Source organism: Sesamum indicum, linkage group LG13 (genome assembly GCF_026168435.1).
Source record: "Sesamum indicum cultivar Baizhima isolate 11 linkage group LG13, ASM2616843v1, whole genome shotgun sequence".
NCBI classification, from domain to species: Eukaryota; Viridiplantae; Streptophyta; class Magnoliopsida; order Lamiales; family Pedaliaceae; genus Sesamum; species Sesamum indicum.
Genome location: NC_142669.1, coordinates 5,733,495 through 5,759,911, shown reverse-complemented (window position 1 = coordinate 5,759,911; position 26,417 = coordinate 5,733,495). Strand labels below are relative to the sequence as shown.

General features: G+C 41.4%; 1 protein-coding gene across 1 annotated transcript; it reads right to left on the bottom strand.

Moving 5' to 3' along the window:
* Positions 1-3,982: 3,982 nt before the first annotated feature.
* On the bottom strand, positions 3,983-7,111 carry LOC148784433 (uncharacterized). Its single transcript, XM_088876824.1, has one exon. The coding sequence runs from the start codon at positions 7,109-7,111 to the stop codon at positions 3,983-3,985; it is 3,129 nt and encodes a 1,042-aa protein (XP_088732950.1).
* Between the last annotated feature and the right edge of the window lie 19,306 nt (positions 7,112-26,417).

Sequence of the window (26,417 nt, the reverse complement as noted above, 5' to 3'; positions counted from 1 at the left end):
GAAGGGCAAGGCGGCTGCTGGTGCTCCAGGTTTATCTTCGATCCCACCTCCCTCGGTTCCTTCAAAAGCGCTCGCGATCGCGACCCCCGACGGACAACAGCCCATTGCAGTTGATAGTGAGGATACGCCTTCCGCCCATGGTGATCATCTCGGCTACAACTCTTCGGAGTTAGAACTGGGTCTAGATGAGGCCAGTGGTGACCATGGGGCCGATTAAGGAAGCCAAGGTCCTCCACCTGAGGAGCGATCTAAGAAAAGGAAGCGATCCTCCCCGAAGAAGGGTCATGGGCCCAAATCCAAGTTAGGGCCTAGCGATAAGGGTAAGGGAAAGGAGCTCGCTGAGGCCTCCCACCCTCCTCCTTCCAAATCGCATAGCCCGAGCGTGCTGAGCAGGATGGCTAAGGAAGCCGCAGACAAGACTAGTGTTGAGGAAGATCGGGACAAATTCTTGAGGGTGGCACAGCTCGCCACATGTTGGGAGGATAGCCGGGCAGCTCTTCGAGGCAACGTGCCGCCTCCCGAATGGCAGGACATGTCGAGCTCGTCGTTGTATGGCGAAGCTGGAGGCGATACTTTCGCAGTCTACAACTCATTCGTCTCCGTTCGCGATCAAGGGGCACTTGTAACGAATAGCCCTATTCGGCTTGAGGAGTTCGCAGCCCACTCCATGGTCCAGGTATTCCATCGGCTGGCTTCCTTCACTCTCCCTTCTTTTCTATCATTCATTGCATTCGATTTTGCAGGCCATGACCTTTCTCCGAAGCTTGAGCCTCAAATGCACCCACTATCGGAGGAGTTATATTCAGACTGATCAGAAGGTGCAAGATCTTAGGGCTCAACTGGCCGAACGAGACGAGACGGAACGCAAGCAGGAGGATAATCTGCTGGCCTTGGGAGATGAGGTGCAAAAGCTGCGAGCCGAGCTCGATGTTGCCAAGAAGGAGAGGGAGATTCTTCGTTCTGAACAAGAGGTGGCCCTGGCGGAGGCTAAGAAAGAGGCGTTCGATGCCGGGCGTGAGGTTGGCCTCGTGGAGGGCCACAAGCGTGGGGTGGAGGAAGGCCAAGCCGGTCGCATTCCGGTTGAAGAACATCAGCGAGCTTTGGCCAGTTCCAGGATGTCCGCGGTTCGTGATTTTTTGAAGACTGACACCTTCACGACCGCTCTTGAGATCAAGTCTGCGGACTCATTCACCAAGGGCTATGAGACTTGCCTATCTCAAGTCGAAAAGCTCGGTGGCTTTCATGAGTCTTTTGACCGCAGCAAACTTGACATCTCGCTTGATGGCGAACTCCAACCTCTTCCTCCGGATCCTGAGCTGAAAGATGACGAGTTTATGGTCTTGAGGGACGAGCTAGAGGCGGAAGCTGACGCCTGAACAATCCCGATTCTTCTATTTTTGTGGTAGGATTTTGAGCTGATTGTTCAAACTGTAAATCCTAGAGATTCTTAGGACATCATTTTTTTTGTAAACAGGAGGGCGGGGTGGAATTTTTGATGACCCCTGTATATGACATTTTGTTAAATGAAAAAGAACTTTCGTCAGCTCGCGTATTTTGCTAGCCTTGCGCATTGCATCTTTCTTGGAACATGTCTAGGACGCGTCTTTTTCAGTTCGCGTTTTTCTTGAGTGCGTCTTTTTTCAGATCGCACATTGGACGCGTCTTTTTCAGTTCGCGTTTTTCTTGAGTGCGTCTTTTTCAGATCGCACATTGGACGCGTCTTTTTCAGTTCGCGTTTTTCTTGAGCGCGTCTTTATCAGATCGCACATTGGACGCGTCTCTTTCAGTTCGCGTTTTTCTTGAGCGCGTCTTTATCAGATCGCACATTGGACGCGTCTTTTTCAATTCGCGTTTTTCTTGAGTGCGTCTTTTTCAGATCGCACATTGGACGCGTCTTTTTCAGTTCGCGTTTTTCTTGAGCGCGTCTTTATCAGATCGCACATTGGACGCGTCTCTTTCAGTTCGCGTTTTTCTTGAGCGCGTCTTTATCAGATCGCACATTGGACGCGTCTTTTTCAATTCGCGTTTTTCTTGAGTGCGTCTTTTTCAGATCGCACATTGGACGCGTCTTTTTCAGTTCGCGTTTTTCTTGAGCGCGTCTTTATCAGATCGCACATTGGACGCGTCTTTTTCAGTTCGCGTTTTTCTTGAGCGCGTCTTTTTCAGATCGCATATCGGACGCGTTATGTAGAGAATAATAATAAAGATGTTGGAAGTCGTACGCATGAATGTGAGCACAAAACAAAGGAAATTTGATAAATATCATTGGGTAAATTATAGTGGTTACAAATGCTCAATAACGCAGTGATTAACATGGACACAACCTTCATAACCTTGGAAATATACAATTGGTGGTCTGCTAGAAGTCTATGCGCGCAACCCATTCTTTAAATGGCCTTTCGCAGGTTCCTTGTTCGATTTCTCGGTTGATGGCCTTTCACAGGCTCCTGGTTCGATCTCTCGATTGATGGCCTTTCACAGGCTCCTGGTTCGATCCCTCGGTTGATGGCCTTTCACAGGCTCCTGGTTCGATCCCTCGGTTGATGGCCTTTCACAGGCTCCTCGCTTCAAGCATAGAACTTCTTCAAATTCTGTATGTTCCAAGGGCGTGGTAAATCGCGACCCTGCATATCCTGCAACCGGTATGTGCCCTTCTTTCTGATCTCAACCACCTTGTACGGGCCTTCCCAGGGCGGCTCCAGCTTTCCCACGTGTTTTGACGCCTCCACTTTTTTCAACATGAGGTCTCCCACCTGCAATTGGCGGGGTCGAATTCTGCGATTGTGGCTCTTCATCATTAGGCCCGTGTGATGTAAAATTCTGGCATATGCGGCCTCCCTCTTTTCTTCGATGACGGTGAGGTCGAAGCTTCGTTCGGCTTGGTTCGCCTCGGGCTCATACTGCATGACTCTTTGCGATTCCTCCCCAATTTCAGCCGGAATGATGGCTTCGGTTCCGTAAACTAGGCAGAAAGGGGTCTCGCCCGTAGCGGTTCGTGGTGTTGTGCGATAAGCCCATACGACCCCGGGCAGTTCGTCAACCCACGATCCCTTGCTCTCGAGGCGAGTCTTCAAATGTTGCAAGATCGTTCGGTTCGTCACTTGGTCTGTCCGTTCGCTTGAGGGTTCGCAACTGCTGTGAAGTGTTGTGCGATCTTCAGCTCCTTGCACCATTCCGTAATCTTCCTGCCCTGGAACTGCATGCCGTTATCAGATATTAGTATCCGGGGTATACCAAATCTGCATATGATGTTCTTCCATATGAAGTTGATGACTTCCCTCTCCGATATTTTGGCTACTGCTTCCGCTTCGACCCACTTGGAGAAATATTCGACCGCTACAATGATGAATTTCTTTTGGGCTTGTGCGGGCGGAAAAGGTCCTACGATGTCAATTCCCCATTGGTCGAACGGGCATGCTATCTTGATTGGTTCCATCGGGGTCGCGGGCTGATGTATCAAAGAAGCGTATTTCTGGCAACTCTCGCATTTTCTCACCAAGTTCTTGGAATCTTCGACTAGGGTGGGCCAGAAATACCCTTGTCGCATCACCTTCTGAGCTAGCGATCTCGCTCCTGAATGATTGCCGCAGCTTCCTTCGTGTATTTCTCGCATCACGTACAAGGCTCTTTCTCCATCCAAGCATTTCAAGAGAGGGTCGTCCGCTGTTCGTTTGTAGAGCTGACCCTCTAGCAACGTGAATCGGGCGGCTCGAAATTTGACTCTTTTCGACGCCAGTGGATCGTTAGGCAAAGTACCCTCTTCAAGATACCGTATGATCTCGCTCATCCACGATTCTGCCTCTGAGACGACCTGGATTTCTGTTCCACTCGCGAGGGCCGACTGTTCGCGCACTAAGGCAGTGATTTTGCGGTCTCGAATTCCATCCATTGCCGCACCAAATTTTGATAGAGCATCCGCTTTGTCGTTTTCTGCTCGGGGAACTTGTGAAACGGAACATCCACTAAACTTTCCCATCAATCGCTACACGATCTCTTTATAACGTGTCATGGTTCTCTCTCTCGTCTCATATGCTCCTTCAATCTGCATAGCGATCAGCTGTGAATCGGTAAAAACCTCCAGATCACGAGCACCTGCCTCATATGCTATCTCCAGTCCTAGTACCAATGCCTCGTATTCCACTTCATTATTTGTCACCAGGAATGATAGGCGAGCTGCAACTTCTATCTCGACTCCCTTGGGTCCTTGGATCAGCACGCCTGCTCCTCCGTTGTTCGCATTAGAAGACCCATCAACATGCAACATCCATTTCGAACAGGTGTGATCGGAGGCGTCGGGTTCCTTCGGGTCGCTGGACAACTCTGTGATGAAGTCTGCGAGCACCTGTGCCTTCTGGGCTGTCTTGGGCTGGTACTCAATATCATGTTGCCCCAATTCGACCACCCATTTGATTAATCTTCCGGAGGCTTCCGGTCGCGACATCACATGCTTAAGGGGGTGGTTCGTCAGCACCACCACTTTATCCGACTGAAAATATGGTCGTAGTTTTCGGGCAGTTACTACTAATGCGAGGGCGAGTTTTTCCATCTCTGAATACCGCAATTCTGCCCCCTGGAGCATTTTACTGACATAGTAGACTGGATTCTGACTGTTAGCCTCCTTTCTCACCAGCACGGAGCTGACCGCGTTCTCGGACACTCCAAGGTACAAGAATAACGTCTCTCCACTTTTAGGATTTGCAAGCAACGGAGGTTTGGTGAGATACTCCTTTAGTTCTTGCAAAGCCTGCTCGCATTCTGGAGTCCACGCGAAACTCTTGGGTTTCCTCAAGGCTTTGAAAAATGGTAAGCTTCTGTCTGCCGATCGCGATATGAACCTGCTCAAAGATGCGATCTTTCCCGTAAGCTTCTGCATCTCCTTGATCGAACTCGGCGATCTCAGGCCCATAATGGCTTGGATCTTTTCTGGGTTCGCCTCTATTCCGCGTTCACTGATCATATACCCCAGAAATTTTCCCCCAGTCACACCAAAAGTACATTTGTCCGGGTTGAGTTTCATTCCGTGCGACCTCATTATGCTGAACGCCTGAGAGAGGTCTTTGATGTGGTCCTGCGATCTCTTACTCTTGACCAGCATGTCATCGACATATACCTCCATGGTTTTTCCGAGCAGATCGCCGAACATCTTATTAACCAATCGTTGGTAGGTTGCGCCCGCGTTCTTCAGTCCGAATGGCATCATGTTGTAGCAATAAATCCCCTTATCTGTGACGAAGGAAGTTTTGTCTCTATCTTCCTCTGCCATTTGGATCTGATGATATCCTTGGTATGCATCCATCATCGAGAAGAGCTCGTATCCTGCGGTCGAATCAACCATGGTGTCGATCCGAGGTAACAGGTACGGGTCTTTCGGGCAGGCTTTGTTCAGGTCGGTGAAATCTACACACATTCGCCATTTTCCTGAAGATTTCGGGACAAGAACTACATTAGAAAGCCAATTCGTGTACTGGACCTCCGATACATATCCGGCTTTCAGCAGCTTCTCGACCTCTTGCCTGATAGCATCGTTCTTATCATTGCTAAAAGTTCTTTTCCTCTGCTGCACAGGTCGAGCCATCGGGTCTACATTCAATCGGTGTACAATGACCTCCGGGTCAATCCCGGTGAAATCCGACGGACTCCATGCAAACATGTCCGCGTTCTTCCGTAGGAAGTCAATCATGGCCATCTCTCCCTCGTTCATGTGGGATCCTATCCGGGTCGTTTTGCTGGGATCCTCTGTTGCGAGCTGAATAGCCTTGTATTCCTCACTGGGCTTCAAGTGTTCGGCTTCGTACGGTCGAGGTTCCGCGTCCTCCCTAATTTTTTGCTTCTTCGACCTTGGCTCTCCTTTTATCGACAAGTTGTAACATTTTTGAGCCTCCTTTTGGTCGCATGACACTTCCCCGATTCCGTATTCAGTGGGAAATTTCATCTTCATATGGTACGTAGAGATGACCGCCCAGAATGAGTTCAGTCCCGGCCGACCCAGTATGACATTGTATGTGAACGGGGTATCGACCACCAAGAATTTGACCATCAGAGTTTTTCTTTTCGGCTCCTCGCCCATGGACACTGGCAGCTCAATCGTCCCTAGCGAGGCCACTTCGCTTCCTCCAAAGCCGACTAGCGGGGTCTTTACGTGTTCGAGCCTCGCGTTCTCCAGCCCCATCCGATCTACCACATTTTTGAAGATTATGTCCGCTGAGCTCCCGCTGTCAATCAACACTTTGTGGACGGTGAAGTTCGCAATATCAAGCTTGACGACCATGGGGTCGTTCTGTTCTCCACCATCCTCCAATCTGTCTGAGCTATTGAATGAGATGGCCTCTTCGTCCTCCACCTTTAGCACAAATTCCTTTTCTCGAACCGATCCGGCCATTCGAGCGCATCTCTTCCGTGTTCGGCCCGAATCTCCCGCGGTCGGTCCTCCCGCAATCGTATATATAACGCCCTTGGTGGGTGCATTGTTCCCGCCCGTCGGGGCTAGGTCAGTTCTTGATGGGCCCGGGTTCCTGTCGCGATCACGGCTTCTCGACCTGCTCCTCCTTCCTTCCCCACCGATTTTACAATTCGGGGGCACGCGATCTCGGAAATGCCCCTGTCTAACAAGCCTTTCGATCTCATCTTTCAACTGATAGCACTCCTCTGTATTGTGCCCCCTCTCCCGGTGGAAACGGCAGTATTTGTTAGAAGTTTTCTTGGAGGGAGTGTACCTCGTGTGTCTTGGCCACTTCAGCACGTCGGCGTTCTCTACCATCATCAGGGCTTTCTCTCGAGACATAGCTAAAGGAGTGTAATTGTGATACTTCGGCACGTACTTGGGCTCCTTCCGTTTCTCTGTTTTAGGCTTGTCGTTGGCTCCTCCCCTGCCCTCTTGAGGTCGCCTAGGGATGTACTCTCGCTCCCTTCGTTCCGAATCTTTCACCGCGTTCATCTCTTCTTCGTCGATATATTTCTGTGCTAGCGCCATCAATTGCTCGACATCGAAGGGCGGATCTCGTGCGAGGGCGGAAGCGAAAGAGCCCTTCCTGAGGCCGTGAATGAGAATGCTCACGAGCATATCGATCCTTAACTCCTGCACCTCCAGAGTCTCATTGTTAAACCGACCCATGAAGTTTTTCAGCGTTTCATCTTCTCTCTGCCGGATGTTGAATAGATGTGTAGCGGACCTCTTTTGTTTCTTCCTGCTCGCAAAATGGAAGTTGAATTTTTGCACGAGCTGTTCGTAGGATTCGATGCTTCCTCGGGGCGGTTTGTGAACCACTCTTGAGCTTTCCCTGTGAGTGTGGTCGCAAACAATTTTGCCATTATCGGGGCTGATTGTCCGTACAGATTCATCACCATTTCGAAGGCGGCCACGTGCTCCTGGGGGTCTCTCATCCCATCATATCTCCTCAGATCGGGTACCCGGAACCCCGGCTCGACAGTTTCAACGAGGATGTCGTTACAGAAAGGGGAGTTCTTGTTCTGCGAGACGATCTCCCCTCGCTTCTTGAGCTCATCGATCTGCTTATTCAAGCTGTGTATTTGTTTACCCACGCTTTCTACTTCGGCCCGGGATATCACGGGCTCCCTTCTCTTCATGCGCCCGTGGCTGCTAGAACCTGCATCGGATGATGCCGGTCGCTTGCTCTGATGTTCCTGTTCCCCTTGCACCCTTGATTCTCTTATTGGTTCCACATTCTCAAATAACTGCCTTCTAGCAGTTTCCTTGACCAGGGGGGTCGCTGTTCTCCTTTCGTATTCCACGATTGCTTTTCGACTTGCCTCCTCTATCATTCTTTGCAACTCGTCTTGAGTGATTTGAATGGTTGCACCTGTTCCTCTCCTGGGTGTCTCCTCTTCCGCAGCATTTCTCCTCGATGAACCTTCCATCATGAAAAAGAATTCTCAGATGTTCCCACAGACGGCGCCAACTGATCCGGGTCGAATTATTCGATCTCCTGAGACGGTCTCACCAAAGATTGACTAATTCCTCCGAATCAGATTTTGGATCCCCTGAGAATAAAACACGAACCGTGAGCTCGTCGGGCACGTCCCCGACAATGACCCTCCGACGCTTAAGTTAGGTTGATCGAGTGAAATGTATGCGATCTCAGAGTTCGATCTCAATTAATGCATAACAGTTACCTCATTTATGGCGTATCGGGGTCTATTTATAGTAAACAATTGTACGGCAAGTACTGGGCCACGTGGCCTCATCTTGCTGATTCACATTCTGATCGAACGGTCGTCATTGTCCGGGTCTTCCGTTGGTTCATGCGATCCGGGTCGGGTCCTCTGCGACCCGCCCGATTCAAAATACGCGGATCCTGGTCGCGAAAATGACCATAATGCCCTTAATGAATGGGAAACAAACTTTGCTTTAATAAAATCGGGCAAAACAGTTAAATTTTGAAGGTTCTCAGAATTCGACGAAATTTGACCCAAACGTTGGTATAGAACCAAGTATTTGTGTGGTAAATTATGTAAGCATAATAATAACTACAAGCTTGTATAAATTGTAAACAAACTTTACTTTAATAAAATCATGCAAAACTGCTAAACCTTGATCGTTCTCCGAATTCGACGGAATATGACCCAAACGTAGGTCCAGACCTAAGAATTTGTGAGATAAATTTTCTAAGCGTAATAATAACTACAAGTTTGTTTAAATGGAAAACAAACTTTGCTTTAATAAAACCGTGCAAAACAGCTAAATTTTCAACGTTTTCAGAATTCGACGAAACCTGACCCAAACGTTAATCTATACCCAAGAATTTGTGTGGTAAATTTGCTAAGCGTAATAATAATTACAAGTTTGTATAAATGGGAATCAAACTTTGCTTTAATAAAACCGGGCAAAACAACTAAATATTGAGCGTTCTCAGAATTGGAAGAAACTTGACCCAAACGCTCGTATAGAACCAAGAATTTGTGTGGTAAACTTGCTAAGCGTAATAATAACTACAAGTTTGTATAAATGGGAATCAAACATTGCTCCAATAAAACCGTGCGAAATAACTAAATTTTGAACGTTCTCAGAATTCGACGAAACTTGACCCAAATGTTAATCTAGACACAATATTTGACGATACTTGACCCAAACGTTGGTATAGTATCAAGAATTTATGTTGTAAATTTGGTAAATGTAATAATAACTACAAGTTTGTATATATTGTAAACAAACTTTGCTTTAATAAAACCGTCCAAAACTGCTAAATTCTGAACATTCTCCGAATTCGACGAAACGTTAGTCCAAACCTAAGAATTTGTGTGATAAATTTTCTAAGCGTAATAATAACTACAAATTTGTATAAATGGGAAACAAACTTTGCTTTATTAAAACCGTGCAAAACAACTAAATTTTGAAAGTTTTCAGAATTCGACGAAACTTGACCCAAATGTTAAATCTAGACCCTAGAATTTGTGTGGTAAATTTGGTAAGCGTAATAATAACTACAAGTTTGTATAAATTGTAAACAAACTTTGTTTTAATAAAACCGTGCAAAACTGCTAAATTTTGAACGTTCTAAGAATTCGACGAAACTCGACCCAAACGTTAGTCCAGACCTAAAAATTTGTGGGGTAAATTTGCAAAATATAATAAAAACTACAAGTTTGTATAAATGGGAAACAAACTTTGCTTTAATAAAACGGTGCAAAACAACTAAATTTTGAAGGTTCTTAGAATTCGACGAAACTTGACCCAAACGTTAATCTAGACATAAGAATTTGTGTGGTAAATTTTCTAAGCGTAATAATAACTATAAGTTTGTATAAAAGGGAAACAAACTTTGCTTTAATAAAACTGTGCAAAACAACTAAATTTTAAACGTTCTAAGAATTCGACGAAACTTGAACCAAACGTTGGTCTAGACCAAAGAGTTTGTGTGTTAAGTTTGCTAGGCGTAATAATAACTACAAGTTTGCACAAATGGGAATCACACATTACTCTAATAAAACCGTGCAAAACAGCTAAATTTTGAACGTTCTCGGAATTCGACGAAACTTTATCCAAACATTGGTCTAGACCCAAGAGTTTGTGTGCTAAATTTACTAAGCGTTATAATAACTACAAGTTTGTATAAAAAGGGAAACAAACTTTGCCTTAATAAAATCGGGCAAAACAGTTAAATTTTGAACGTTCTCAGAATTCGTCGGAACTTGACCCAAACGTTGGTATAGAACCAAGAATTTGTGTGGTAAATTTGCTAAGCGTTATAATAACTACAAGTATGTATAAAAGGGAAACAAACTTTAACAAAACCTTGCAAAACAACTAAATTTTGAACGTTCTCAGAATTCGACAAAATTTGACCCAAACGTTGGTCTAGACCCAAGCGTTTGTGTGGTAAATTTGCTAAGCTTTATAATAACTACAAGTTTGTATAAAATGGAAACAAACTTTGCTTTAATAAAATCGGACAAAACAGTTAAATTTTCAACGTTCTCAAAATTCGACGAAACTTGACCCAAACGTTGGTATAGATCCAAGTATTTGTGTGGTAAATTTGGTAAGCCGTAATAATAATTACAAGTTTGTATAAATTGTAAACAAACTTCGCTTTAATAAACCCATGCAAAACTGCTAAATTTTGAACGTTCTCCGAATTCGACGAAATTTGACTCAAACGTTGGTCGAGACCTAAGAATTTGTGAGATAAATTTTCTAAGCGTAATAATAAATACAAGTTTGTTTAAATGGGAAACAAACTTTGCTTTAATAAAACCGTGCAAAACACCTAAATTTTAAACGTTTTCAGAATTTGACGAAACCTGACCCAAACGTTAATCTACACCCAAGAATTTGTGTGGTAAATTTGCTAAGCGTAATAATAATTACAAGTTTGTATAAATAGAAAACAAACTTTGCTTTAATAAAATCGGGCAAAACAGTTAAATTTTGAACGTTCTCATAATTCGACGAAATTTGACCCAAACGTTGGTATAGAACCAAGTATTTGTGTGGTAAATTTTGTAAGCGTAATAATAACTACAAGTTTGTATAAATTGTAAACAAACTTTGCTTTAATAAAACCATGCAAAACTGCTAAACTTTGATCGTTCTCCGAATTCAACGGAACATGACCCAAACGTAGGTCCAGACCTAAGAATTTGTGAGATAAGTTTTCTAAGCGTAATAATAACTACAAGTTTGTTTAAATAGAAAACAAACTTTGCTTTAATAAAACCGTGCAAAACAGCTAAATTTTAAACGTTTTCAGAATTCGACGAAACCTAACCCAAACGTTAATCTACACACAAGAATTTGTGTGGTAAATTTGCTAAGCGTAATAATAATTACATGTTTGTATAAATGGGAATCAAACTTTGCTTTAATAAAACCGGGCAAAACAGCCAAATTTTGAGCGTTCTCAGAATTGGAAGAAACTTGACCCAAACGCTCGTATAGAACCAAGAATTTGTGTGGTAAATTTGCTAAGCGTAATAATAACTACAAGTTTGTATAAATGGTAATCAAGCATTGCTCTAGTAAAACCGTGCGAAATAACTAAATTTTGAACGTTCTCAGAATTCGAGGAAACTTGACCCAAATGTTAATCTAGATACAATACTTGACGATACTTGACCCGAACGTTGGTATAGAACCAAGAATTTATGTGGTAAATTTGGTAAGCGTAATAATAACTACAAGTTTGTATATATTGTAAACAAACTTTGCTTTAATAAAACCGTCCAAAACTTCTAAATTTTGATCATTCTCCGAATTCGACGAAACTTGACCCAAACGTTAGTCCAGACCTAAGAATTTTTGTGATAAATTTTCTAAGCGTAATAATAACTACAAATTTGTATAAATGGGAAACAAACTTTGCTTTAATAAAACCATGCAAAACAGCTAAATTTTGAACGTTCTCAAAATTCGACGAAACTTGACCCAAACGTTAAATCCAGACCCAAGAATTTGTGTGGTAAATTTGGTAAGCGTAATAATAACTTCAAGTTTGTATAAATTGTAAACAAACTTTGTTTTAATAAAACCGTGCAAAACTGCTAAATTTTGAACGTTCTCAGAATTCGACGAAACTCAACCCAAACGTTAGTCCAGACCTAAAAATTTGTGTGGTAAATTTGCAAAATATAATAATAACTACAAGTTTGTATAAATGGGAAACAAACTTTGCTTTAATAAAACTGTGCAAAACAACTAAATTTTGAAGATTCTTAAAATTCGACGAAACTTGACACAAACGTTAAGTTTGTATAAAAGGGAAACAAACTTTCCTTTAATAAAACTGTGCAAAACAACTAAATTTTAAACGTTCTAAGAATTCGACGAAACTTGATCCAAACGTTGGTCTAGACCAAAGAGTTTGTGTGGTAAATTTGCTAAGCGTAATAATAACTACAAGTTTGTATAAATGGGAATCACACATTACTCTAATAAAACCGTGCAAAACAGCTAAATTTTGAACGTTCTCGGAATTCGACGAAACTTTATCCAAACATTGGACTAGACCCAAGAGTTTGTGTGCTAAATTTGCTAAGCGTTATAATAACTACAAGTTTGTATAAAAGGTAAACAAACTTTGCTTTAATAAACCAGGCAAAGCAGTTAAATTTTGAACGTTCTCAGAATTCGATTGAACTTGACCCAAACGTTGGTATAGAACTAAGAATTTGTGTGGTAAATTTGCTAAGCGTAATAATAACTACAAGTTTGTATAAATGGTAAACAAACTTTGCTTTAATAAAACAATGCAAAACAACTAAATTTTGAACGTTCTCAGAATTCGACGATACTTGACCCAAACATTGGTCTAGACCTAAGAATTTGTGAGATAAATTTGCTATGCGTAATAATAACTACAAGTTTGTATAAATGGTAAACAAACATTGCTTTAATAAAACCGTGCAAAACAGCTAAATTTAGAACGTTCTCAGAATTCAACGAAACTTGACCCAAACGTTAATCTAGACATAATAATTTGTGTGGTAAATTTTCTACGCGTAATAATAACTACAAGCTTGTATAAAAGGGAAACAAACTTTGCTTTAATGAAACTGTGCAAAACAACTAAATTTTGAACGTTCTAAAAATTCAACGACACTTGACCCAAACGTTGGTCAAGACCCAAGAGTTTGTGTGGTAAACTTGCTAAGCGTAATAATAACTATAAGTTTGTATAAATGGGAATCAAACTTTGCTCTAATAAAACCGTGCAAAACAGCTAAATTTTGAACGTTCTCAGAATTCGACGAAACTTTTTTTGGGTAAATGTAAATTTCATTAATAAAGAGTAATGGTACAGTACAACATGGTACAACATGGGATTATCAACTGGTTTCTCCCTCTACCCAAGGGATACGCCATAATCTATACAATGCTCGTGTACTGACTGACGATGCTAAATCAACGCTAAGAATCCTCTGTCTGACGTCATTGATGATTAGTATGCTCAATGTGGCCGGTGTCCGCTCAGTATGATCAAATCTTCTCAAGTTCCTCTCCTTCCATATGTGGTAGACACACGCTGCCAGTAGTGTACGGTAAGCTCTATTAATAATGTGCTTACCTCTCCATTTCCGTGTCGCCCATTCAATATCTGTTGCCCAATCTCTATTGGGCCAGTGAAAGCGAATCTTTCTGCGAATCTCATAAAGGCACTGACGACTAAATCTGCATCGGAAGAATAAATGTGGATGAGATTCCGTAGCTCCCTCATCGCACAGTATGCACACCCCCAGGTGAGATAGCCATGATTTGTCTGTGGTAGGAAGTTTGCCAAGGATTGCTAGCCATAAGATGAACGAATGGCGAGGAATCTTCAAGGAGCCCAAAAGTAGTGAAGACCATCCTAGTTTCGGCTCGGGGTGAGTGAATAATCGGTAGAGGGCCTGAGTAGTAGGTTGCCCTTCGTCACATCTCCACACCACCCGATCCTCTCCTCCGAAAATAAGCGGTAGGTTATGTGTGATTTCCAAACATTCAAAGTCAGTGATGGTAGGCCATTGCCATTCTCCTGCTGAAATCACCAAGCTGAGTTTTGCTGATTCTTCAAGTCTAAGATGGCGGGGACCTTGAGGGAATCGCTCGATAAGTGGACCCAAGTGATGCCACGCGTCCTGCCAAACAAAGAATCTGTCTCCATTTCCAATCTGGTAATCCACGATAGCGCGAAGGAAAGGACGTAGCCTGAGTATTTTTCGCCATCCCCAAGAACCTCCATGTTCACGGATAGTCCAAATCGATCTCTCACGTAATCGGTCTTGGTAGAGCCACTGAACCCATATGGATGTCCTGTCACACTGGATAACATCACATAGTTTCTTGCTCATTAATGCGCGATTCAAGGTGGAGATGTCCTTGAACCCAAGTCCCCCCTCATCCATCGGTCGACACACATCTTTCCAGGCTACCTTAGCGTACCCACTAGACGTCGTACCCTTCCATAGGAAAGTCCTCAACCTCTTCTCAATTTCATTGATGACTTTCTTAGGTAATATGAATGCAGAAGCCCAATATAAGCTCAATGCTGAAAGCACAGATTTGATGATTTGTACTCGCCCAGCATATGATAATGAAATCCCTTCCCATCCATTAATACGTGCATCAATTTTTGAGATAAGCGGTTGGCAATCAGAGATGGTCAGCCTAGACGAGATTAAGGGAAGACCCAGGTACCTCATTGGAAGGTGGCCCTCCTGAAAGCCCAAAATATCCAACATCTGGTCCTTCAAATTTTGAGCCGAACGTGAAATGATTAAGTGACTTTTTTGGACATTCAACCGAAGGCCCGACAACTCCGCAAACCAGTCCAATCCCTCTTTGAAGACTCTGATGGAGTCTAAGTCAGCTTTGCACAGTAAGAGGAGGTCGTCTGCAAATCCCATCTGAAAAACCTTAGAACTCTCACACTTCCAATGATAAGTGAATTGGATGTCCTGTTCAATTCGTTGCAAGAATCCCAGATGTAAGGCTTCCATAACAAGAACAAACAGATAAGGAGAAAGTGGGTCTCCCTGTCGTAGTCCTCTCGCTCCAGCAAAGAACCCATGGGGTTTTCCATTGAGCCCAATCGAGAATGATGTCGTGGAAACACACTCCTCAATCCACCTTGTAAACGTAGGTGGAAACCCGAACAGCTGCAAAACTGCTAACAGGAAGTCCCACTCCACCGTATCATAGGCCTTCCTGATATCCACTTTAAGTGCGCATCTCGAGGGTAGGCGCATCTGGTTATATCTCGAGAATAATTCCTGGGCTAACATAATGTTGTCCCCAATGCTTCTTCCCGGAATAAAAGCTGTCTGACATGGGCTAACTATCTTGTCCAGTAGCACACTAATTTTTTGGACGAGTAGTTTCGCAATGATCTTGTATAAAACATTGCAGCATGAAATTGGTCTAAAATCATTAACCGACATAGGCGTATGTACCTTTGGGATCAGGACCAAGATCGTGGAGTTGATCTGCTTCAGAAGTTTTCTAGTAGAAAAGAAATCTAGTACCGCCCTCGTAACTTCTTCCCCAACCACAGGCCAAGCCGCCTTGAAAAACCTTGACGAGTAGCCATCAAGTCCCGGTGCCTTGTCATCAGCAATATCGAACACTGCTTGCTTCACATCATCCGCCGAGAGTGGAAGGAGTAATTGATTAGCTTCCTCATCAGTGATACAGTGCCTTGCCCACGGTCTAAGATAACGAATATCCACTGACAGCCGTCTTCTGGTGCCTCCTAAGAGGTTCTGATAGTATGAGACAAACTCATGGGCGATTTCCCCTAGATCCATGTGTGTGAAACCATTCTCATCATTAATCTGTAAGATTCTTCTCATTACTCGTCTCTGTGCAATTTTACGAAAGAAAACCCGTGAACATTGGTCTCCGTCTTTCATCCACTGCATCTTGGCTCTCTGCTGCAGCATAATTTGTTCAAGTTTTGCCGCTTTAGCATAAACGACTCGACAACAATGCTCCAGAAGTAAATATAACTCATTTTGTCTGTCAGAGCTCACCAACTGTTGTGCCTCATCAAGAAAACCTTTGGCTAGTTGGACATTCATCGTCAAATCTCCCTTATTTCTCCTTTGTAGTCTAAAGACTGGTTTAAGTGCCTTCAGTTTACGTGTCACAGCATACATAGGAATACCCACAATCTCATGATGCCAAATATTCTGCACATTGTGGATAAACTCAGGTGAATGGGCAAGATAGTTATCAAATCGAAACATGCCTCCATTATGTTGTTGTATATCCCCATGTAAAACCAGTGGAGAGTGGTCAGATGTCCGTGGAGTAAGGCTGTGATAATATGCGCTCGGGAACCTTGCCAGCCAGCGGTCATTAATAAGAATCCGATCCAGCCGCTTCCATAAACTCCTCATAGACGTACTACAATTATGCCACGTGAACCATTCACCTTGCATAGGAAGTGGGATCAGCCCCGCCTCCAGAATACCAGCATTAAATTCTTCGGTGGCCATCCTTATATCTCCTGAGATGCCACATACTTCGTTAAGGTCACGCACTGCATTAAAATCCCCTCCCACCATCCACGGGATGTCAGAGCATTGCTGAGCTAGCGTCTCCAGTGCCGTCCATAAATTCCGACGATCAATCACCTCCGATGCCCCATAAACAACAGTGATAATAATAGATTCATTGTCAGCCATATTAGTAACCCGACAGTGAATAAATTGATCTGCCGAGTCTAAGATATGGACATCAACAATATTCTCATCCCAAGCTAGCCAGATGCGATTACCAATAGAAGAATAATCGACAAACCATTTCCAATGTGGAAGTAAAAACGATTGAATATGCATAACATTATTCAAACGAACACGAGTTTCAAGAATGCCTAGGAAGTGTAACCTGTATTCAGAGACCAAGTCCTTCAAAGCGAGCTGATGGTCTCGTTTGTTCAGCCCACGGACATTCCACACAGCGATGTTCAACATGGATCATCGTCCATGGGGCTGCTTGTGTTAGGACCCCCTGAATGCTCACCTGCATCATCAATTAAATGCAAAGCGTCAAAAGCATTATAAATAACAATTGCCTTACCTCTCTCTTCTTGCTTGGAGTGGTTCTGGTCCACATGTGTATCTCCCGCATCTGCTTTGGGTATATCTTCAACCACTGGTTTCATCGTCTTACGTCCCTTAGTCGGAAGTTGCGGTTGTGCTGCATTGACTTTCGGCACATACACATTTACTGTTGGCTTCGTCGGTTTGCGGGTTTTGTTTAGTGCACAATCCTTGTTCGAATGTCCCAATGACATGCACGCTGTGCACTTTGGCGGGAGCCATTCATACTCAACGTCAACTTTGCAAGGTGTCTCCCCTCCTTCTTCATCAGGTGCCATGACAATAATATGTTTATGCAACTTTTGTGTGGCATCAATCATCACACATACACGAGCAAAGTCCAGTCTCGTGCATGCTCTTGTAATCGCGTCGGGGTAAAGGGGCTTCCCCACACCACTCGCTACAGTGCTCAATCCTTCTGTCGTCCAAAATTCCATCGGAAGGTGTCGTAATTTAATCTAGACGGGCACTTGTGTATGCTTCAACTTTCTCATGGCCATCCCCAGTTCCCACTTTTGAAGAACTATCGGCTGCCCTTGGAACAACCACGGGCCTCCCTCAATTATCTCCTCCATATCAAAAACTGTTTTAAACTGAAAAAAGAAGAATCCGTTTGTGGTCGCTGTCACCTCCCTTAGTGCTGGCCAGACCGAATGTGCAAACTCCTTAAGGTGATGATAATATGGCCGTTTGCCCAAGAAATAGCCAACTGCAGTAGATTTCCAACGTTTAGACCCATTACGTACCGCATCTAAAGAAGGTCGCACGACAACCTCTCCGTTCTGCATTGTTAGGGCAATGAATGATAAGGTTTTCTGGGTCGAATGATTAAATGCATGCGCTATTTTGTCGTCGATAATTGTATCCGGGTATGCGTGCAACGGGATGTTTCCAACGTACAATCCCGTTGGAAGAGGAGCATCATGCATAGCTTGATTTCTTTCCACAGAATTGCTGACATCAGCCCTATTTTTGCATGTGTCCGCGCTGATGTCAGCCCTAGCTTTCCTTGTATCATTGATGATGTCAGCCCTAGATTTGATAGTGTAATTGCTGACATCAGCCCTAGATGCACCTGTGTCATCAGCCCTAGGAGCAGCGATGATGTCAGCCCTAGCAGCAGTGATGATGTCAGCCCTAGCAGCAGCGATGATGTCAGCCCTAGCATCAGTGATGATGTCAGCCCTAGCAGCAGCGATGATGTCAGCCCTACTAGGGCTGATGTCAGCAGTATGTTTCAAGCAAGCCTCCATGTCACTCACCTTCCCCGCCACATCAGCTCCGACGTTGTCCACCGTGGCGTCCATGTCAGCAATATTGCACACGTCATCCTTCGTCGGAATTCCAACGGTCGCCGGCGAGATCTGGTTCTCGTTGCTGCTGTGCAAAGCCGCCGGCGAAGGCAGGTTCGCGTTGCTGCTGTGCAAAACCGCCGGCGAGGTCTGGTTCGCGTTACTCAAAGCCGCCGCCGAGATTTGGTTTGGGTTGTTGCTGTGCAAAGCCGCCGGCGGAGGAGGAGGAGGTGTGATTATTCTCCCACACACAGCCGGTCGACGCTGAAGTGTCGCTGCCATTCCGGTTCCAAGACTCGTCGTCGCCTGTGTTGTGCGTCTCCGGCATACCTGTTTCAGCTCGCGAACAAACGGATGTTCGTCAACATTCAAGCTTTCCGCCGGCAGCCGCGACTTCTCAATCCCAAATCGAGCCTCCCATCGTTGTTTCAGTTCGTTCAGAGCATCCATGGCCTGTGAGTCGCCATGGTCGATTACCTTGTGTGCGAGAGTGAGGAACTCGTCCAAGTTGAAGTCGCGTGGAGACGAAGACGAAGACCCATTTCCGCCATTGTTGACGGCGCGAGACCTCAGTTCCAGATCCGGCTGTTCATCGCCCATTTCTTCTCCATTTCTCGTCACCGACGTTCCTTCCACCTCCACAGGCGTTGGGCTGCCATGGGAGACACCTTCAGTCGCCGGATCAGAGGAGGCCGGCTCTTTTCCTTCCATGGCGAGTTCTTCTTCGCGCAGCAACTGTTCATCTTCCTCCCCTCCATCTCCGGCCACCGGACGGCTGTCGTCGTCCTCACCACCAAAGTCGTCGCCGGCCGGCGCTTCTCCTCCATCGCCGGTCGGAGTTTTCATGGGGAAGACAATAGTGTGTGTGATTGGTGGTGTAGTAGTGTGTGTAGTAGGGAGAGAATTTTTAGTGAGAGAATTTTTGCATCTTAGGAAATTTAACACAACTTTGGGTCTTCTGTGGTAAATTTAATTCGACGAAACTTGACCCAAACGTTAAATCCAGACCCAAGAATTTGTGTGGTAAATTTGCTAAGCGTAATAATAACTACAAGTTTGTATAAATGGGAAACAAACTTTGCTTTAATAAAACTGTGCAAAACAACTAAATTTTGAAGGTTCTTATAATTGGACGAAACTTGACTAAAACGTTAATCTAGACACAAGAATTTGTGTGATAAATTTGCTAAGCGTAATAAATACTATAAGTTTGTATAAAAGGGAAATAAAGTTTACTTTAATAAAACTGTGCAAAACAACTAAATTTTTAACATTCTAAGAGTTCGACGAAACTTGATTCAAACGTTGGTCTACACCTAAGAGTTTGTGTGGTAAATTTGCTAAGCGTTATAATAACTACAAGTATGTATAAAAGGGAAACAAACTTTAACAAAACCTTGCAAAACAGCTAAATTTTGAACGTTCTCAGAATTCGACAAAATTTGACCCAAACGTTGGTCTAGACCCAAGCTTTTTTGTGGTAAATTTGCTAAGCTTTATAATAACTACAAGTTTGTATAAAATGGAAACAAACTTTGCTTTAATAAAATCGGGCAAAACAGTTAAATTTTCAACGATCTCAGAATTCGACGAAAGTTGACCCAAAAGTTGGTATAGATCCAAGTATTTGTGTGGTAAATTTGGTAAGCGTAATAATAATTACAAGTTTGTATAAATTGTAAACAAACTTTGCTTTAATAAAACCGTGCAAAACTGCTAAATTTTGAACGTTCTGCGAATTCGACGAAACTTGACTCAAACGTTTGTCCAGACCTAAGAATTTGTGAGATATATTTTCTCAGCATAATAATAACTACAAGTTTATTTATATGGGAAACAAACTTTGCTTTTACAAAACCGTGCAAAACAGCTAAATTTTGAACGTTATCAGAATTCGACGAAACTTGACCCAAACGTTAATCTATACCCAAGAATTTGTGTGCTAAATTTGCTAAGTGTAATAATAACTACAAGTTTGTATAAAAGGGAAACAAATTTTTCTTTAATAAAACTGTGCAAAACAACTAAATTTTGAACGTTTTCAGAATTCGACGAAACGTGACCCAAACGTTGGTCTAGATCCAAGAGTTTGTGTGGTAAATTTTCTAAACGTAATAATAACTACAAGTTTGTATAAAAGGGAAACTTTGCTTTAATAAAATGTGCAAAACAGCTAAATTTCGAACGTTCTCAGAATTCGACGAAGCTTGACCCAAACGTTGGTCTACGACCATGAATTTGTGTTCCAAATTCGCTAAGCGTAACAATAACTACAAGTTTGTATAAAAGGGAAACAAACTTTAACAAACCGTGCAAAACATTTTGAACATTCTTCGAATTGGACGAAATTGACCCAAAAGTTGGTATAGACCCAAGAATTTGTGTGGTAAATTTGCTAAGCGTAATAATAACTACAAGTTTGCATAAATGCGAAACAAACTTTGCTTTAATAAAACCGTGCAAAAGAACTAAATTTTTGAACGTTCTCAGAATTCGACAAAAGTTGACCCAAACGTTGGTCTAGACCCAAGAGTTTTTGTAGTAAATTTTCTTAGCGTAATAATAACTACAAGTTTGTATAAATCGGAATCAAACATTGCTTTGATAAAACCGTTCAAAACATCTAAATTTTGAACGTTATCAGAATTTGACGATACTTGACCCAAACGTTCGTCTAGACCTAAGAATTTGTGAGATAAATTTGCTAAGTATAATAATAACTACAAGTTTGTATAAATGGGAAACAAACTGTGCTTTAATAAAACCATGCAAAACAGCTAAATTTTGAACGTTCTTAGAATTCGACGAAACTTAACCCAAACGTTAATCTAGACACAAGAATTTGTGTGGTAAATTTGCAAGGCATAATAATAACTACAAACTTGTATAAAAGGGAAACAAACTTTGCTTTAATAACTGTGCAAAACAGCTAAATTTAGAACGTTCTCAGTATTCGACGAAACTAGAAGCAAAAGCTGGTACAGACCTAAAAATTTGTGCGATAAATTTTAAAAGCGTAATAATAACTACAAGTTTGTATAAATGAGAATCAAACTTTGCTTTGATAAGACCGAGCAATACAGCTAAATTTTGAACATTCTCAGAATTCGACGAAACTTGACCCAAACGTTGGTATAGAACCAAGAATTTGTGTGGTAAATTTGGTAAGCGTAATAATAACTACAAGTTTGTATAAATTGTAAACAAACTTTGTTTTAAAAAAACCATGCAAAACTGCTAAATTTTGAACGTCCTTAGAATTTGACAAAACTTGACCCAAACGTTAGTCCAGACCTAAGAATTTTTGTGATAAATTTTCCAAGCGTAATAATAACTACAAGTTTGTATAAATGGAAAACAAACTTTGCTTTAATAAAATCGTGCAAAACAGCTAAATTTTGAACGTTCTCAAAATTCGACGAAACTTGACCCAAACGTTAATCCAGACCCAAGAATTTGTGTGGTAAATTTGCTAAGCATAATAATAACTACAAGTTTGTATAAATGGGAAACAAACTTTGCTTTAATAAAACAGTGCAAAACAACTACATTTAGAAGGTTCTTAGAATTCGACGAAATTTGACCCAAACGTTAATCTAGACACAAGAATTTGTGTGGTAAATTTCCTAAGCGTATTAATAACTACAAGTTTGTATATAAGGGAAACAAACTTTGTTTTAATAAAACTGTGCAAAACAACTAATTTTTTAACGTTCTAAGAGTTCGACGAAACTTTATACAAACCTTGGTCTAGAGCAAAGAGTTTGTGTTGTAAATTTGCTAAGCGTAATAATAACTACAAGTTTGTATAAATGGGAATCAAACATTGCTCTAATAAAATCGTGCGAAACAGCTAAATGTTGAACGTTCTCAGAATTCGACGATACTTGACCCAAACGTTGGTCTAGACCCAAACGTTTATATGAAAAACAAATTTTACTTTAATAAAACCGTGCAAAGCAGCTAAATTTTGAACATTATTAGAATTCGACGAAACTTGACCCAAATGTTAATCTACACGCAACAATTTGTGTGGTAAATTTGCTAAGCGTAATAATAACTACAAATTTGTATATAAGGGAAACAAAGTTTGCTTTAATCAAACTGTGCAAAACAACTAAATTTTGAACGTTCTCTGAATTCGACAAAACGTGACCCAAATGCTGGTCTAGACCCAAGAGTTTGTGTGGTAAATTTGCTAAGCGTAATGATAACTACAAGTTTGTATAAATGGTAAACAAACTTTGCTTTAATAAACCGTGCAAAAAAGCTAAATTTTGAACGTTCTTAGAATTCGACGATACTTGACCCAAACGTTGGTCTAGACCTAAGAATTTGTGAGATAAATTTGCTAAACGTAATAATAACTACAAGTTTTTATAAATGGGAAACAAACTTTGCTTTAATAAAACCGTGCAAAACAGCTAAATTTTGAACATTTTTAGACTTCGACGAAACTTGATCCAAACGTTAATCTAGACACAAGAATTTATGTGGTAAATTTGCTACGCGTAATAATAACTACAAGCTTGTATAAAAGGGAAACAAACTTTGCTTTAATAAAACTGTGCAAAACAACTAAATTTTGAACGTTCTAAAAATTCGACGAAACTTGACCCAAACGTTGGTCTATACCCAAGAGTTTGTATGGTAAACTTGCTAAGCGTAATACTAACTATAAGTTTGTATAAAAGGGAATCAAACTTTGCTCTAATAAAACCGTGTAAAACAGCTATATTTTGAACGTTCTCAGAATTCGACGAAACTTGACCCAAACGTTAGTCCAGACCTAAAAATTTGTGTGGTAAATTTGCTAAGCATAATAATAACTACAAGTTTGTATAAATGGGAAACAAACTTTGCTTTAATAAAACTGTACAAAACAACTAAATTTTATTGGGCTAGTGTACCAATATATTTTTCAAAATATTTTCATCCCCCTTACATCCTACCCAAATGTGTGGAAGGGCACTATCCTATGAACCTAGATTAAAGAAAACGAAATGAGTATGTATAGGTTTGGTTTAATAGCCCTAAGTACTCATCAATATTGTAATATTTTAATACACTGATAGAGATATTCTGGGATATTAGTATAGTCACTACAAGAAACAAAATTTTTATGGTGGAATTCTTAATAAATGTGTCACAAACCCAAATTTGTGACCAAGTGGAAATCGCAAGAGATCCAATCGCGAGATATTTGTGGTGAATATTAGTGCCCATCCCAAAACATTTCAATGGGTGCCCAAGTCTGTTGTGAATGCTATTATTTTGACAAGGAACGAAACTCACTTTGCAACAACAAATGTTTGCAATGACCATTTTTATTAGTGATGGAGAAAATCTATGCATTTTGTGATGGAATTTGTGTTGCCAAAAGGGCGTGGTATGTTCTCAGAATTTTGTGATGGAATTTCACAACTCAAGATTTGGAATTGGTTTTATTGGGACGGATTGGCATCCAAAGTTTTGCGATGCTTATAGCTTAAGACGCACAATAGGTCATAATGACCAAAGACTAGCAAAAACCAAATAAGAAAAACTCCATTGAAGACTAATCTAATACTGTTCAGGATTGGTCTTAGGGTGGTCCTAGTTTAAATGGGCCTCAATTGGGTCTTTTTTTAAACCTAGGTTTGACCCATGGACCAACTCCGTCAGGCCCGATCCAATATTTTTATTTTCTATTAAATCAATGTATTATTTTGGATAATTACTTAAATTTTTCATGTTGAAATGAATAAATCTTAAATTAACACTACAAGAGAGCAACCTTCTGAGATTGAAATATTTTTATCATTAAATTTCACCTTTTAAAGATAGGTTTGAAAGGCGAAAAAAAATTTCATCATAAAATTATAAAATAAAGTTGCAATGTATTGACGGAATATTTGACGGATAGGCATTAAAAAAAGAAAATAGAATATAAAAAATATTCCATCTTTGATTTGGTAATAAAATAAAAAACTTATGATGAAATATTTTCATCTTAGATTCTCAAAATTCGAGACGGAATCACAAAATGTTGTTAAAAATACATTTCTTTTTTATTTTCGTCTTTAATTTTGTTATTATTTTCGTCTTTGTTTCATCTCAAATATGAATCTTGAAGTTTATTCTCTTTTATAAAATCGATCTTTGTTTTTGTCTCAAAATTTTTAATCCTATGTGGGAAAAAAAGACGAAATTGAAACCAATTGATTTTTCCCTAAATCTTTTTTCTTTTTTGGCTAAATACTTTTTAAAAGTTGCTATCCCCAAATTTCATTTTTGACTAACCTAAATCCGCAAATTGCAACTCTCTTACGAGGATGTCTCTTCTCTTTCTTCCTCACCAGTGCGCTGCCATAACAACTCACCGGTGCGCCGTTGATCAACAACTCACCAATGTGCTGCCGAAGTTGAAAGATTCCTTGCTTCTCTCCTCGGAGTTGAAAGAAGGGGATTGCACAGTTAGTTGTGGGTTAAGATAAAGAGCATATCAAACAAAAAGGTTGGCTTCTCTTTTGCTTAGTTTTGCTGGTAAAATTCCGTCTTCATTTTGTCTTTTTTCCCTCTTTTTTACCTTTCTGATCCAAGTAATTAGGGCCAGTAGTTTAATATTGAAATGGATTTGTGATTTCTACTTTTACAAATCGCAAAATTAATGTTTAATGTTGTTGAAAAGAGCAGAACGTTTTTGTTTAATGGTTGTTGCTAACAAACAAATTAACATTTTTATATCTTACTTAATTTCGTCAGTAAAATGATGAAGGAAATCCGAAAACTAAATGATCTGCCATTGTTAGCATTTTTGGTGTGCTAGGACTGATAGAGTGACTAGCTTTGCTAAATGTTCATGCAGCATCTTGACTTATTCTGCTAAAGTTTTGTTAGTAGTTTATGGGTGTGAATATCTTGTCAACTCTACTAGATTGACACCAAGGATCAAAGGAAATCGTTGTTATATTCTTGTTTTAGGTGGGCAATATCTTACTGTTTTAATATCTGTGGTTATAGTCCATGGCCTTGTATTATTCAGGTTGCTGAGGAGATAATTATTTGAGCTTCTACAATCAATTGTGATGTGGTTCTGATTTTGAATAAGGGATGAGACGAGAAATTTATCCTCGATACAATAACAATCAGATATAATTTAAATTTAGTGAGAAAATTCTTCGTGATAGGATGTAATGAGTGGCCAAGTCAATGATTAGTAATCTTCTTTTAAAAAATAATATATTGAGTATTTATAATGGTGTTGAGAGTTATGCAGTGTGCTAGAGTGTATGTATTTATTGTGTGGCTTACATAATAAGAAAAATACTTTTCTACCCTTGTAAATAAACATGTATTACCAACATCTACATCATATAGCCCCTACTCTGGATGAAATATTTAATATTTGGTGTAGTATTTTGTTCGAGAATAAACAATTTTCTAAGAGAAAAAGATTTGAGTTTAATACATGGGAGTGGATGGGTGGGAAGTCATTAATTGTTCTCCACCCATCTCCCTCACTATATGTGTTTCCTCTCCCATTCAATTTGCCACATTGCCTCCTCTTCAAATGGCAAGTAAAAGTAATTCTTCCACCCTCTCTAGTTAGTTTTTTGTTGTAGTTGCTTTGTATTGTGTTTTCTCTTTTGATTAATTGAAATGCGGAGCGGGCAAGATTTTGGTGGTGCTTGGTTGGAGAATGGGGGCTAGAGAAGTGCGGCCTTCCGAAACGGGGGTTAGCTCAAGGCTCTGCCTTGAGCTGGGGGATGTGGTCCCCCCTTCCTCGTGCGGGGTTGGAGACGAAGGGGATGCGAACTTTTTCCTCATGTTGAGTATTCTACATCTAATAATGCGTGGTGTGACTTTCCTCCATATCTAGAAGGTTATTCACCCGACCACATTGCTGCAATTATGAGTTTGCCTAAGTACTTCTTTTGAATCGGGTGAGAATTTAGAGGACATATATGATTTTGAGTCATACAACTCCATTGGGTCTAGGCCTAGCGAACAAGTGGATGAGGTCGTGTCTGGTAGCGAAGGTGCAAATGTCTATAAGGAGTGGGGCAAGAGTGAAAATGAGGAAGTTGGGAATGAGGAGGACAAAAC